The 16,863-nt window shown below is 37.1% G+C and overlaps 1 protein-coding gene across 1 annotated transcript in view; it reads right to left on the reverse strand.

Annotated features, from left to right (window-relative positions):
- Positions 1 to 289: 289 nt before the first annotated feature.
- Positions 290 to 16,863, reverse strand: part of LOC150089149 (required for meiotic nuclear division protein 1 homolog) — a 132,102-nt gene continuing 115,528 nt past the window's right edge. The window contains exons 10-11 of the mRNA XM_090390352.1: positions 11,621 to 11,737; positions 290 to 429 (exon numbers count right to left, since the gene is read on the reverse strand). Of these exons, the coding sequence (XP_090246478.1) occupies positions 397 to 429; positions 11,621 to 11,737 (150 nt within the window). The 3' untranslated portion in view covers positions 290 to 396. The remainder of the gene's footprint in view (positions 430 to 11,620; positions 11,738 to 16,863) is intronic.

Raw genomic sequence — 16,863 nt, forward strand, 5'->3', positions numbered from 1 at the left:
AGTTTATTAACAATTACAGTTTTGATGCTAACTGATCGAGGTATTTCATATTAATTTTTTTTTAAATTACGTAGAATATTATTCAGAAGTAAAACAATGGTCACATAAAATCATTAAACAATTTTGTATTTAAGTTCTTTTATTCACAAAGTTTTATGTTTCTTCTTTTTAAACTAAAATATAATCTATTACCAAAAATAGTAAAACAGAAATCTGAAACTAAAATACTTATGCAAATTTCCTTTTCTGACATTAATCCAATTTGATAAATTCAATCACCAGCCCAGTATAAAGAACTGAATATCAAACATAGTTTAGAGCATATAAAAATATAAATTACTCGTTATTAATTTAAATATCTAAGTAGTATACCGCAACATATTTTACACCTGGAAATCAAGAAAAGTAGTGTAAGAATTCAAAGCCAACCTGCAATGAAACCAAAAGAAAATATTAGTATTTAGAAAATCTATGTAACAATTGAATAGTGTTCTTATTTATCTAGACCAGTAGTTTCCAATCTGTTCACCATCAAGGACTCCTTTTATTACCATACTCCCCTTCCTCTAATATATTTTTAAAGATTTCTGTCTGCCCACCAAAATACTTTTATTAATTAACAATTAATTAATTTTCCTATTGTTCACCATCAAAGTTTCAAATTTCATTAAGTAATGAAAATTAGGAGGAAAAAAAAAAAAAAAAAAACTGAAAAATTTATACCGATAATCTGCAAACCATATAGTTTACTGAAATGAAAATAGTACATGGCCTCTAGTACTACCTTTTTACCCTCCTTCCCATCCATTAGGAGTCCATGGACAAGCTGGTAACCACTGATTTAGATAAGTTTTTTTTTATGTTGGGTTTAATGCATTTTTTCTGCTGCACTGAAAGCACAAGTTTCCAAATTAAATATAAGAAATTTTATTATAAATTTACAAGTCTTAGACTATTAGGAGAATTTTTAGTGAAGTATTATTTATATATCAGCTGATTGATTTCTCAGAGATAGAGTGATATCAAAGGATGAAATTGCACTGTTAACTGGAAAATGTTAATACAGTAAACCCTCACTTTAATGGACCTAAGTTTAGCAGATTTTGGAAATAACAGATGGTATCCACTAAGCCAGACCTTTTGTCCATATGGATTTTGTAAAGAATATGACTTAGTCTGATGGCATTTATCATCAATTAAAATAGTTTCAAAATAAAGCAATTTTAACTCACTGCTAATAAATATTGTAAAATACAGTATTTTTTTTTAATTTCATAAAACAGTACTTTTTCAGAATATTTTCAGCTAGTATGTAACTATGCATTTCTTTTGAGTTTAATTTAAACTAGATTTAGCAGAGATAGGCCTTAACCACAAACATTCTGTTAAAGCAAGGTTTTGCTGTAATAACTTGATTTTAAATATGTAAAAAGAGTAGCATTAGACAGGAATTGGGGATACTATTCACGGGGGTACTTCACAACATAATTTCAAATGGGATAACTTAAAATTCAAATTTGTGGATTAGCCCCATGGGCTAAATTATGGGGAATAAATTTCCACCTAATGTTGTGAACATGGTTAGTTTAAACAAATTTTAGGAAGGGTAGGACAAATTATTGGAAAGAATGGGGAATGGAGTTTTTTTTTGTTGATACTGTATTAGCTTTGAACAAATATCTGAAAATCTTTCAAGAAAGTACATAAAGCTTAATAATGTATTGTCTCTTCTGCAGATCTTAATAGTGTCAATTCATTCCACCCCATTTATAAGCATTCCCTCTAGTGGTTACTAAGGAATTTCAAGTCCATTCATCCTCACTACAAGTTTATTTAATTTCACAGTTCCTGCCCTAACACCAAAGATTTCTTCAGTCTAAACATTTCTGTAGAGAGTTTAGAGGATTTTAAGCTTTCACTCATATTTATACAGGCTTTAATTTTATTATTTCTTTAATAAAGCCATGTTATCGACAATTTTTCTTTTAACATATGATTATGGTTTCCCTGGTTCAAAAGTTCCCTTTCTTTAGGCCCACATTTTGGTAAGAATTAATGATAAGGTTGTCATGCCATAGAATCACAGCCATTTAGCTCAGTCTGTGACAGGATTAAGGCGTTATTGGAAGGTGATATGTCCTTTGGGTTTTGTTTTTCATTGAGGTAAGTGGTTTCTGATAAGATGAGGCCGCAGTGGACAACTTCTTTCTATTTATTTCTATTTTGTTTTATCTGATTTTTGGTATTGCATTTTTCAAAATTTGCATCATGAATAAGTGAAAGCTATGGGGAGGAGAATGTCTCAATAAGCTTTGTGCTCTCTGAATATTCAACAAGGCATAGGTATATCTAAACACCCAATCCTTTGAAATATATTGACTTTTCGAGACATGAACAGGATATATTTTTCTGTTGGATCCCAAAACACAGATGGGATTGCTTGAATTACTATTTGCAGTGATTGCTGATTTCAGACATAATTCTTAAAACTGCAAACCTCAAACTGTACCAAATAAACTGAACATTTAAAACTGGGTTTTCAGCACATGAAAGTTGAGAAGTGAAGAAACAGTACTATCCACACCACAAATTTTTATCACTAAACTAATATTCATCATGGTCACTGGGTTTTTCTGATAATCAATAGCCCTAGTCCTTGACCCTTTTCTTATTTTTCTCTCCCCTTTCTTACTTTTTCTCTCTCTCACTTTTTTATATTTTATATATACAGGGACATCGAAAAAGGTGTCCGTGATTTCCCTTTTAATTATCGGAAATATTTGATCGATTGCAGTAATCACAGCAGCAAACATTGTGGTAACTCACTAAGTTTTATTTGACACCTCAACAATGACCTTGGCTGTGCCGTGAGTGTGTGCAGAATGACTCCTATGCACACTGCCTCAGTCAGTGCCAGTAAGGTTGGCCACCAAGAACTCAGTCAGTGTCAGCTTTGGCCATCAAGAGGTCCTGACCCGACACCATTAGACTTTTTCTTGTGGGGCTACCTAAAGAACCGTCTATGCAGAAAAGATTCGCGATCTGCACCATTTAAGAGAGAGGATCACAGCTGCAATAGCAACTGTTATGCCAGAAATGATCAAGTGCACATGAACAGAGATGGACTACTGCTTGAATGTTTGCTGAGCAATGAAGGGTGCTCATATTGAAATATACTAAGGTATGAAGTAAAACTTGAGATATTAACAAATAAATTAATTGATTGATTGATTGATGTAAGTATATGCGTTGTTATTCTATCATGAAATCACATACACCTTTTTCGATGACCCTGTATATAAAACTGTAAAAATAATATGTTTAATAGTAAAAATAAAGAAAGAAAGAAAGGGATGACCGTGAATATATTTTTTCCTTTATTTTTACAGTTTTATTTCTAATGGGTGAAGCGAGTGCTGTTGCTCAGTATAGGTAGTGTACTGCCCTCTATAATCTGTTTATTTTCTGTTATCAACTTCATTTCTTTCTTTTTGGTGGCAGTCTGGTTTTTAGCAGTGAGTGCTTAAGCTTTTGTGTTTTTATAGTGACTGCATTAGGGCCTCCGTGATGTGATTTTATTGCTTTGGTGAGCTGGTATTTCAGTGAATGTCTGCCTCTGTCCATTGTGGTAATTTGCATTACATTTGAAATGCAGTAATGTTCATGGCTGTTATATTCAGGGCCCTCTGACAAGACTGGATGTAACAGTCATCTATTTTTTGTTCCCTGCTTTGTTTGTCCTATATCTATTTTCCTTTTGTGGTTGGTTTATTGTATCATATTAGTGATATTTCTCACTTTTTTGGCCTTGGTGTAGTTAAGTGGCACTGGTCTAAATTTATTATTTATTGGCTGTATTTACCTCATACTTAATATTTTCCAAAATTTTTGGATACATATTCCTTCCACTCTCCTTCCATTTCTATTTTTGTCTTTGTTATTTATTTGTTTCTTTGCTCATTTTCTGATTTTTTCCCTTCATATTGCCTCTATATATACAGGGTGTCCAGAAAAAATGTATACACACTTTATCAGCCCATAATTTAGTAACCTTTTTTCTTTTTCAGTTGCAAGTTGGTGGTAATAATGGAGAACACCAAACTCATTTGAACAGCAGAAATTTGTGTTGAAGTGGTAGTGAATGTCGGAAAATACCAGAGAAGTCCAGAGACAGTTTAGGAGTGAATACCACACCGAAACGACCAATGCGTCTCACAATTTTGTGTATTCGTGATAAGTATGAAGCAGATGGCTCTGTGCAAAATGCACACAGGCAACAATCAGGAAGCCTCGCATCCACAAGACCCATGAGAGCACAAGAGGTGCTGGAACTTTTCTGACAAACACCAAGGAAATCTGTCCAACAAGCTGCTTGTGAAATGACAATCCCCAAATGCAGTGTGCATAACATTTTAAAGCATTCAAAATGGAAAAGCAACATTCATGAGCTATTTGAGGATGATGACAACGACTTTTATTTTCAACATGATGAAAATGGGGCACCTCCCCATTTTCATTGTGATGTTAGGGCTTATCTGGATGAAAATTCCCCAAACAGATGGATTGGATGAAAAGGCTGTGTTGAGTTCCCTCTGAGTTTTCCAAATCTAATGCCAGTAGATTTTTATTCATGGGGATACTCAAAGATAAAGATTTTCTTTGCTTGTGTCAGGTTGGTGAGTTACGTGCAGTTGATGCCTTGAAGAAAGAGTGCTATTGTTGCTTTACGTGAGGAAGGATGTTCTTCCTGTCATATTGCTTATAGAGTGTCTTAATCAGTCAATAGTGAGTAGATTTCTTTCCGAACTCAAGAATACTGGTTCTGCTGATAGGAAAAAAGGAACCGGATGCAAACAAGTCTCTACGGCAAAACAGGACCACGTTTTGAAGCGCTTATGCCTTACAAACCATAAAGCTTCTTCGTCTGAGCTGAAAAGAGAATGGAAAGAACATACAGGAGTGGTAACAAGTGCAGTAACAGTCAGAAGATGCCTCTTCAAAAATGGACTTGTAGCCAGTCGTCCTAAGAAGAAGCCCTTCCTCACATAAAAAAAAAAAGGCCCAATTAATTTGGTGTAAGGAGCATGTCAAATGGACCCCTGAGCAGTGGAAGTCAGTTATTTTCCCAGATGACAAATTCAACCTGCATGGCTCTGATGAGATACAAATGATTCATCGTAGACATGGGGAAGAATACCATCCAGACTGTGTGGTGTCTACAGTGAAATTCTCTATCAGTCAATACATTTTTTATCGTGGAGTAGGTCACCTACAGTTTATAAAAGGTTCCATAAATGCTAATGGATACCAGGCTATATTGAAGGCAAATTGCTGCCAACCATTAGAGACCATTTCAACCTGCAAGTAACTGCATCTTTCAGGACAACTCTTCTCCTTGTCATCGGGTGAAAAGTGTAAGTAGGCACTTCTGTAGTCACTTTAGCTTCATTTCTGCATTAGAGGTTCGACAGTAATGTGTTTATGTTTGTTACAGGTGAAAAAATGGTTGGAAGAATGGTCTTTTATAACTGTTAGCTGGCCAGGAAACAGCCTGGACCTGAATCGTGTAGAGAACAGTTGGCATCGTGTGGAATCTGCAGTTGCCAGAGAGAAACCAAAGACCCTTCGTTAACTTCAGGAAGCCATAATTCGTGTTTGGAACCACAAACTATCAGTTAATTATCTTCAGAAGTTGATCTTGTCAATGCCTCAACGGTGTGCTGCTGCTGTCATCAGGGCCACAGGCAGTTTAACTAAATATCAGTTTTCACCTGGTGAACTTTTCATTTTGTTTTCCATTTAAAATTATAAACTAAAGCAAACTGAGGGCTTCTGATAACATTTCAGCCATAATTGTAGTGTTTACCAAAACTGTCGTATAAAGGTTGCAAATGCTCATTTTGGAATATTTTGAGAGCACTTGTCAAATATTACTTAGCTTTGCCTTAACTATTAATAAATATGTTTTGTTTATATTTCTATTTGTGATGCTAGTCATTAATGTAACATACCATTGAGAAAAAGGATTAGAAATGTGAAATTCCTAAGTGATGCATTTTTTTTTTTTTTTTTTTTTATGAGAACCCCAAACACGAGAGGTATTATAACCTATAGTAATTAGTACCGTGCTTGGGTTGGAGGTTGAGAAGACGAAAGAAGATATTTGTTGATATTGGACTTGAACTTCTGTAGATTGTAATTTTCAGGAAATACGTATGAAGGAAGGTTGTTCCAGAAAACGGCAGTTGAATGAATAATAAATGAGGAAGATGAAAAGTTGGTTCTGTGGGTTTGAAGTTGGACAGTAAATGGATGTTGGCTGGTGGCGGCACGTGTTCAGACTGTTTTGAAAGAGAGAGCGGGAATTATAGAAGCCAATTCAGAAGAACAGTGCCCATGGAAGTATCTGTAGAAGAGGCATGCAGCAGAAACAGTGCGTCTATGAGAAAGCGAGTGGAGAGACTCTGTTAGAGATGAATCATTAATTAACCTAACTGCCCTCTTCTGAATGGAATCAAGAAGCCTGAGAGAGGTTTTGGGGGCACCACCCCAGATGTGGGAACAATATTCCATAGCAGGGCGGATTTGTGATTTATACAGAGTGGGCAGCTGTTTGGGAGAAAAGTAACGCCGAGAGCGAAAGAGAAAACCAAGTTTTTTAGATGCAGAGGAAGCAATATTTGTAATGTGCTTGTGCCAAGAGAGATTAGAAGTCAGGGTAATCCCCAAAAGAGATATATCATTTTGCCTAGAAATCGGAGTGTCACTAAAGATAAGCATAGGAGCAGAAGAATCCTTTTTGCGAGATATAAGACAAGATTGAGTTTTAGAAGGGTTGAAATCAACTAAGTTGTCTTTGCCCCACTGGAGAATTACCTGAAGATCGGCATTTAAGGAATTGGCAGCAGATTTTCGAGAACTTGAAGCTGATTGAGCTGGACAAGGTTTCTCAAAATGGAAAGTTGAATGCAATGTGCTATCATTGGCAAAACTATGGATAGGATTTCCAGTCAACGGAAGAAGGTCATTGATATACAAGAGGAAAAGAGTGGGGGAAAGAACTGAACCTTGGGGGACACCGGCATTAGTGGAGAAGTTAGAAGACAGAGAGCCATCTACCATCACCCTCAGTGAGCGATCAGAGAGAAAACTGGATAACCAATTACTAAAAACAGTTGGCAAACCATAAGATGGAAGCTTGTTTAGAAGACCTTTATGCCAAACACGATCAAAAGCCTTTGAGATGTCAAGAGCAACTACTTGTGTTTCACCGAACCTTTCCATTGAATTAGTCCATAAATGGGTAACATAAGCCAGAATATCACCAGTTGATCGACACTGACGGAATCCATACTGGCGATCGTTGATCAGACGGAAGGTTTCTAGGTAGTTTAAGAGTTGGCGGTTAATTGATTTCTCCATTACTTTAGACAGAGTAGAAGTAATTGCAATGGGATGATAATTGGATGGGAGGGATTTGTCACCCTTTTTAGGAACTGGCTGGATATGAGCAAATTTCCAAGCAGAAGGAAAAACACCTTTGGAATAAGAAAGTGAAAAAAGGCGGCAAAGAATAGGAGTAAGTTCAGGAGCACAGGTTTTGAGAACAAGTGGAGAAATACCATCAGGACCTGGAGCTTTCTTAGCATCAAGATTCATCAAAATCCTTCTGATATCCTTTTGACGGAAGACCACAGGAGGCATTGAATGGAGCGTGTTAGGAATGGTGGGAGGTGTTTTACCAAGATCATTAATACATGAGCTCGAAGAAAAATGGGATGCTAGCAGGTCAGCTTTATCCTTGGCTGAAGTGACAACAGAACCATCTGGTTTGGACAGAGGTGGGAGCAGAGATGGGCAAAAGTTGCGGCCAATAGCATTGGCAAGAGACCAGAATGCTCGGCTACCATTAGGGCAAGAAGCAAGTTTTCCACTCTTAGCCTGTTCAAACTCTAGTTTGGACTGATTAATAACTGCTTTACAATTGTTGCGAGCTTTGGTGTAGGCAGAAAATGAAACTGAAGAATTAGAAACAAGCCAATTACGATATGCAACGTTCTTCTCTTGGACAGCCTTAGCAAATTTATTGGAAAACCAAGATTTAGATAAAGGGCGAGATTTTAAAGTGGAGTGTGGGATAAAGGATTCCATTCCTGCAAGAATAATTTCACTGACACGATCTGAGCAAACGTTGACATCAGAAGTTATGAAACAGTAATCAGACCAAGGAAAAGAAGTCTCGCAGGTCATCCCATTTTGCATTCTTGTAATGCCAAACAATACGAGGTTGTGAATAGGCATGAGATAAAGGTTCCATTGGAGAAGAGAAAATCACCAAGTTGTGATCTGAAGTGCCTAAAGGACCTCTCACTTCAACGTTGTACTTAGAAGGGTTGTTTGTGAAAAAAAGATCAAGCTTGTTGGCAAATTGTATGATTAGGATTGTCCAGTATTCTTGTAGGTAAATGAACAATCTGTGCTAGGTCATTAGTAATTGCAAAAGCCTCAGCATCTCGACCTGCTGGGACGGTGTGACTAGAAAACGGAAGCCAGCTGGAGTTGTGAACGTTAAAATCACCAAGGAAAATTACCTCACTGTTAGGAAAGTTGGACTGGAGAAAGTCAAGTTGCAAAGAGAGGAAGTCAAAGAGCTCCAAGTGATTAGTGGAGTTGGGAGAACGGTAGAGACAACAGATGAATTTTACACAATGAGGTAGAGAGATTTTAAGCCAGAGAAGATCAAAGAGAGGAGATTCCAAATTGCCAAGTCTCTGACAGGGGATATCAGAACGGACATATGCACAAGTACCATCTTTGAGGCGAAAGGAATCATACAGCAAATAATTTGGACATCTGAGATGAGCAGTAGTTGAATCAACTGATAACTGAGATTCAGTCAGAAAAAGTACATGGGGTTTGGAAGACTGCAAGTGGAAATGGACATCGTTGAGATTAGAATTGAGACCATGTATATTTGTGAAATGAATTAGGAAGTCCTTGGGAGGTTTAGATCTTTTGGCAGATAAGCTTGCTCTATTATTTTGACAATTCATGGTGTATTCAATAGTAAGAAAAAGTGGGTGGGACATGCTGTATGAAGTAATGAAATTTTTGGATATGGCGTACATGTGGTAAGAATATACCCAGATCCTTGACATAACGTGGCCTCGACAATGCTCCCCGCATACACACTACTCGGACTCCCTCCAGTCACTATCTGGCAGAGTAGAGGTAGCAAGATTATACACTAGCTGATCCGGAAGCTTCCTAGAGAGTTACCAATAGGTTCAGTCCGGTGTACTAACTAGCGTTCGGCCTGCGAACACCGTTTTAGAGCTGTACCCTCGAAATGTAAGGAATATTGGATCTCGCCACGACATTCATCATAACCTCAAAAATCATCAATCATACTGCATGATGGAAGAGATAGGGAAGGGTTGGCCGGAACTTAGCTCTAGAGAGTGAACATGGGTTCCACCACTTCAAGCCTCCAATAAGCAAAGTGGTGGTATTTCACCGGTTGATGAGAGTCATCTACCACCTAGTACTGCCTGGTAACATAGAGGGGTGGCGTTCCTCCATGTGGTGTGGGCGCCACACCTCGACCCCTGCTTACGTTGGTTCACACCTGGGTGGTCACCCACCATGTACTTGTGCATGAAGGTTATACCCAGGTTTACTAACAGTCCCACCATCGTGAAGGTGCAAGCAGAGGATTTGGCTGTCATAGACCGTCCGGACTTCGCCGAAATTGGGTCCACTTTGACTTGAGTGTCACCCGAATATCAGTTCCATCAGCGTTTTAGACTTCCAGGTAGCAAGAACAGCTTGTCTGGCATATCTGAGAGAATGTCTGTGACAACCTCAAGGACTAAATTTTCTTTGAACACCAGTGTATATATAATCTATCAGTTACATCAATGTCAGTTTTATTAGAGTGGATTCTGGTTATTTGGGACATATCGAGACTAGTGCACCTTGGCCCGATTAAGTGGCTGCCTCAATTATGCGAAGTTTCACATAAATAGTTATAAAGATATAAAAACGACAAACTGCCATTTCGCTATCAGCAAACATTCATTTAAATTTGCCTGGGACGATTCTTCTTAGGATAATGACTTTATCAAGTTCACGACAATTCTAGAAATGTGAAATGTTCACCAGACGTTGAGCATGGGAACGTTATTACCTTAATAAGAAAGGGCCAAGGCAAAATTACGCAGATGTTTGTTGAAAATAATATTCCTGTAAAATTGTTACCAGAGCAGAGATAATCCCTACACAGGCTGCCGCATAAGGGGGCACGGAAAGGAAGCACAAAGGGTGTTGAAATAAGCACACCCTGGCTGAATTTGCCATGTCACCATCTTATCGCTCAAATGCTGCTAACCATTATTGATTGAAGTGTGTGTGTGCCACTCTACAGTTTATAGCTATTGTCGGTTTAATTAACAACCAGCTTGCAAAATTCTTGAAAATTTAACAAATGGCTTGTGCAATCTGGAGTGAGCTGGCTCCAGCACACAACTGGCTAGGGGAGAAACAAAGTGAAAGGAGAAAGAAGAGGGAGAATATGCAAAACCAAGCTTTCTGATGAGTCATTTACAAGCGTCAACTAGAAGGCTAGGGGAGATCCAGAGGGGAAACTAGAAAGAAGAGGGAGAATATGCAAAACCACCAAGGTTCCTGTCTGCCACAGTTGCATACCTTGGGGATAATCCTGAGTGCTGCAGCCTCCTGCACCGATTAAACAGCATGTTGTTCCAATTAAGTGAAGAAAACTCTGGCTATTTTCCCGATTAGGTTCTGTTCTTTAAGATTTGTCCCAAATAAACAACTGTCTTGATTAACCAGTAGCCGAAACAACCAGAATTCACTGTATTCCTAAATTATTGTGTTTCCTTTCAATTTGCACCATTAACTATATTGGAATTGAAGTAGTAGTTTGAGCATTGAAATTGAAAAAAAAAAAAAAAAAAAAAACAACAAAAAAAAACTAAATACAATAACGGGCTTAATTTCATTTTTGGCATTCTTTATACAAGGCATTCCTACTTGTGTAACACTAATTTTCTTATAACTTTCAAACGTGCTGTAACTTTTATAAGTGATAGTTAAAAACTCTGTCTGTGTGCTGCTCATTTTATTTGAAACAAAATAATTGTGTTAAATAAAAAAATAATAATAAATACAATGATTATGAATGAGATTTTAACATATTCATAAGCAAATTCTATTAGTCCTGTTAGATAACAGGAATACAGGACAAATGGATTACTGTAATGAGCAGGAGTGTTGACATATAAGGTATACATAAAGTATGTATGCATATGGTGTCTACATTAAAAAAAAAAAAAAAAAACATTTTTGATGTAAAAAATGCATTATTCATATAATGTTAAAATGAAGGACAACTTCAGAAGTCAACAATTTTGAATTATTTTTTGCCTATTTTTAGCTTATAAAATGGTATAATTAATGCCGAAGAGCTCACTAAAAGCCAAGAGATTGGCATGCCCACTAAGTGTTAGGGGAGCCATTCTAGCGAAGTTCAACTTGCTAGAATGGTACATATATATATATATATATGTGCAAATTAATATATAAAAGTGGTACTAACCTCTACCATAATAAGAACAATTATCATCACTTCAAGTCTAACATGATGACGGTCATTCAAATGGTTGCTTAGTAGTTCCATTAACTCACAACAGTCAGTGAGCTTTTCATTCATTACCTGAAAAAGCAAAAAAAAAAAAAAAAGTAGAATAAAAAGCGCTTATTCCTAATCCTAGATAATATCATGAAAATGTTGTTTTAGAAAGTGAGCAGTGAAATTAGGTCATAAAGCTTCTTGTAGGGCATACCTTATCTTTTAGATAATGAATGGTTAGGTTGCTTAATTTTTCCAAAAAGAAAGGTTAGATCTCATCTCACTCAAATTTTCTCACATTCCAATATATTTCAGTACTTGGGTTTCACAGAATCAAAATCAGAGGAGTGGTCCCCAGGAGACCATGTTCAAGGTGACCGTTCAGAGTGACAGCAGGTAACCAGAAAAAATGAAATTCCCTTTTTACCATAATGAATATAGTGGAAGTTGGTAGACCAAATCTGAGAGTGTCGTGTAAGTGGGAGGGCTCTTATACAGACATTTACTGAACAAATTTTGCTAAAGGTTCTACAAATATAAACATTGACGAATTTTACTACAAAGATAAGAATTAAATCTGGTCTAGCAGTTTTCAACAATGGATAATTGAGCCAGATGTAAGAACAGTGAGTTGATTTCCTTTATTTTTTTTCAGTAATTTAATACTAAAGAGAAAGAAAATAAGGTTTGAAGTGTAGAAAGAACTAAAAGGCAAGGAGATTTCATCATCAAGGTATCTAAGCAATGGGATCTACAAGTTATGTGTAACTGATACAGGAAAAAGAATGTTTCTACAGATGATTCCAAGAAGTCTGAAATTTTTTTATTTCTTAATTTTTATAAATTCAGATTGAGCACTGGAAAAGAGGCAAGATCAGAGATTTATACTAGATTCTAAAAAAACTTATTTTTCTTTGAATCTAAATTTTCTAGATTCTAAAAAAAAAACTTTTATTTTTATTTTCAGATGCTAGATAGGAATAAGGCAAACTGAAGTTCAGAAATATTGAAAGAAACTATGAGCAGAGTATGATACAAGTGAGCAATCTCAGAGAAGGAAAGAATAATTTGATATGTTGGTAAAGACCAAATCAAGTAGACTATTCACCCTAACAGTAACTTTAATAGTTTGTGCCAAATTAAATGCCTTCAAATGCTAAAGAACCTGAGCAAGTAGGTCATCATACCAAGAGGAGGAAGAGGAGAAGGAAGTGTTCCAGAGAAAACAGGTAGAAGAAGATAAAAGAAAATAAACAATGAAAGTTAGTGTGATGAGTCTGGAAACTGCATATGTTGGCTGGTTGAAACATGTGCTCAGGTTGGTTTGGAAGAAAGAGGCAGAATTACAGATTAATGATTATTCAAAAGAACAGTGCCTTTGGAAAAATCTGTAGAGAAGTTATGCTACTGAAACTGAATGTTTTGTGTGAGAACGAGTAGACTGAACTGCCTTCAATTCAATACATATATATTATAGTCATAATGAATATCTAAGCTCTTGACTTCAATCATCTTGAGAATAAACAAAAATTTCTTTAATTTTATTTATTTTATACAGAGTCTAGGAGTTTAAGAAAGGTTCTGGTATGATCACAATATTTCTAATAGACATGAGAACAATATTGCTTAGCACGGTGGTTTTGCACAGAATTGGCAGCTATTTAGAAGAAAAGTAATGACAGTAGTTTGTGTAGTTTTTCCTTGAATTTCTTCAAGCTACCCACTTTCTTCTGCAAAACAGATGGAAGTTTGCTCCAAAAATCAACCACCTGCTTGTACATCTATTGTGCAACCCTCCCTTCTCAATTTGAATTTATGCTCCCCCCCTCATTTGTGTGGTCTGAGCAAGAGGAAGAATGCCATCAGCATTGAGCTTGCTCAATCCATTCAAAACCTTAAACACCTCAATCATATCACCTTGCAGGTGACTAGTCTCCAGATGCTACAATTTGCAGAATTAAAGTCTTTGTTTTGGGAAAGATGTAGATCTTTCCTAAAACGAGGCCTCCAGACCTGTGTGCAGTACTCAAGATGTAGCCTAACCATTTCCTAGTACAATGGAATAATTGCTTCCTTATACCTGCTAGCAAAGTTCCTGTATATCATTGACAAAACCTTGGCTGCCTGTCTACACTACTCACAGAACTTCATATATGACTGCACAATAACCCCCAGGGCTTTTCCATTTTCCACTACCCTGAGCACAGTTGGTATGTTACCCTGTGGTTACTGCTATCCATATGCAGTACCTTGCATTTTGTCAAAGTTAAACTTTAATTGCCATTTCTGTCAATGTGCCTAATTTTTCTAGATCCTGTTGCAGTAGTATACCATCATTACTGTCATTAACCACCCTGCCAACTTTTGTATCGTCTGCAAACTTAGACATTAAGCCTGATATACCTTCATCAATATCATTAATAAATACTGAAAACAACAATGAACCCTGTGGGACACCACTAATAACATTAGTCCATGAAGAGCAGTGCCCACTGATACCCACTCTTTGTCTTCTCCCACTGAACCTTCCCGTTATCCAAAGCAGTAATTTGTCCTTAACACTGCACTACTCCGATGTGTACAGCAATCTTTTCTGTGCAACAGCATCAAAAGCAATCCTGATATCCAAGTATATGATATCAAAATCATTTTTTCATTCAGTTCCTTTGTTACTGCATCAATCATCAGTATTAAGTTCAGATTGATCACACAAGACTGGACCTTAACAAATCCATGTGCCTAATTAACAAATCCTTGTCTATATGATCCTGTATTACTTCTATAACTAATGTCTCTATTATTTTCCCTGGAATAGCATTAGCATTAGTAGAGGCATATGATGCAAGAAAGCAAGCTTATGCAGCATCAGCCAAAAAAAAAAAAAAAAACCCACTTCCACTTCACCCTTCCGTTCGTTCGAAATACCTGTCCAGCTGAGCCTTAAATTTATTTAGGCTATCAACTTCCATGACAAGGGATGCAGGTCTGTTCCACCAACCAACTACCCGCTGGCTAAAGGCAAATTTCCGCACGTCTATCCTACACCTGTCTTTCCTCAATTTGAATTTATGCCCTCTCAGGTGATTATTCTGAGCAAGAGGAAGAATCCCATCAGCATTGAGCATGCTCAAACCATTCAAGGCTTTATACACCTCTATGAGATCACCTCGCTGGTGCCTAGTCTCCAGACACTGTAATTTGAAAAACTTAAGCCTTCATAAGAGTACCCCTCTGTTCCATTCACTAATCTTGTTGCCCTTCTCTGTACTCGTTCCAGCAGCTCAACATCCTTCTTGAAATGAGGCCTCCAGACCTGTATACAGTACTCAAGGTGTGGCCTGACCATTGCCTTATATAAGGGAATAATCACCTCCTTATCCCTGCTAGAAAAATTCCTGTAATTCATTGACAAGACACCATGAGCTACTCTTGCAGACTGTCTGCACTGCTCAGAGAACTTCATATCTGCCTGCACAATTACCCCCCCCCCCCAGGTCCTTTTCATTCTCTACCACTGTCAGTGTAGTACCACAAAGTTGATACGTTGCTCTGGGGTTGTTGTTTCCCATATGTAGTACTTTACATTTGTCAATGTTAAACTTCATTTGCCACCTCTCAGCCCATCTGCTCAACCTTTCCAGATCCTGTTGCAGCAGCATAGTGTCAGTAGTGTCCTTGACAACCCTGCCAACCTTTGTATCATCTGCAAACTTGGACATTAAGCTTGATATACCATCATCAATATCATTTATAAATACAGAAAACAATAATGAACCCAACACTGAACCCTGAGAGACTCCACTAATAACATTAGTCCACGACGAGCAGTGTCCATTGATTACCACTCTCTGTCTTCTCCCCCTCAACCACCCCTTTATCCATAGCAGCAATTTGCCTCCAGTGCCACACTGCTCCAATCTGTGCAGCAGTCTTCATTGTGCAACAGTATCAAAAGCCTTTCTAAGATCCAAGTATATAATATCAAAATTATTCCCTGCATCCAGTTCTTTTGTGACTGCATCATAGTGTCCAATCAAACTGGTCAGGCAAGACTTCCCCTTAACAAAACCATGCTGTGTCTGAGCTATAACTGAAGTCTTGTCAAATAGAAGTTAAGCAAAGAGGTCTGTAATTACTCATATCAACTTTTAACGTCCCCTTTGTGAACTGGGAACACATTCCACATCTCCAGTCCATAGGGACTTCCACTGAAAGTTGCTCTGATAAATTATGGCTAAAGGTTTGCTTACCTCCTCTGCTGCCTCCTTAATATAACTGAATAGATCCCATCCACCCAGGTGCCTTTTTTATGTTTAGCTTCAACAATTTCTCTTCTACTTTCCTCTCAATTATGACAAAATTGTTTAACTCCCTGTTAGATTTTGATAAATGTCTGGTATCCCCATCCCTAAAGAATTCCTCATGTGTGAATTGCAGATGCAAAATATCTATTGAGTTTGTCAGCAACCTGAACAGGATCATCAAAAGTTAAACCATCAACATCAAGTGAACCAATGTGATTCAACCACTTCCTTCTACTGTTGATATAAGTGAAGCCTTTGCTGCTTTTCTTTGCATTATTTACCAGAGACGTCTCATAATCTGTAAGTAATGCAGTGTGAAAGAGAAAGCTTTTTTAATGCAGAAGAGGAAATGTGATATGCCAAGAAAGTTCAGAAGTCAGAGTTATTCTCAGTAAACAGACTTTCTTTTCTAGAAATCTCAGTGTTGTTCAGTATGAGTATGGGAGCAGCAATTCTTTTTTGGAGAAATAATACAGGACTATGTGTTTTAGAAGTGTAGATCAGGATTTAGGGAACTGGGAGTAGATATCTGAGAAGCTGTGGTGACTGTTTGTGTGGAAGAGGGTTTGCTAAACTAGAAAATGGAAAGTGGCTATTAACATTAGTGCATGTAAGTTTTGTACTAAGATGGGAATTCTCAGCATTGGTGGGCTTCAATTTTGAATGGAGATAAAAGTTTTTCCTTTTTCAGTTTTAATAGTTCTACCACTACTACAAATAATCTAAGTAGTAATTATTCACTTCCTTTTCAAAAAATTGCCTGAACTGTATTAGCTGTAATACATGTAGCATATCTACTCAACACATCAACAAATACAAGGTACTGCATATAGGTAATAGCAATACCAGAATAACATATCAAGTGGGTGATACTACACTCAAGATGGTGTACAATGAAAAAGACAT

The sequence above is a fragment of the Mastigoproctus giganteus genome, chromosome 2, assembly GCF_048544385.1.
Source record: "Mastigoproctus giganteus isolate SK-2022 chromosome 2, ASM4854438v1, whole genome shotgun sequence".
NCBI classification, from domain to species: Eukaryota; Metazoa; Arthropoda; class Arachnida; order Uropygi; family Thelyphonidae; genus Mastigoproctus; species Mastigoproctus giganteus.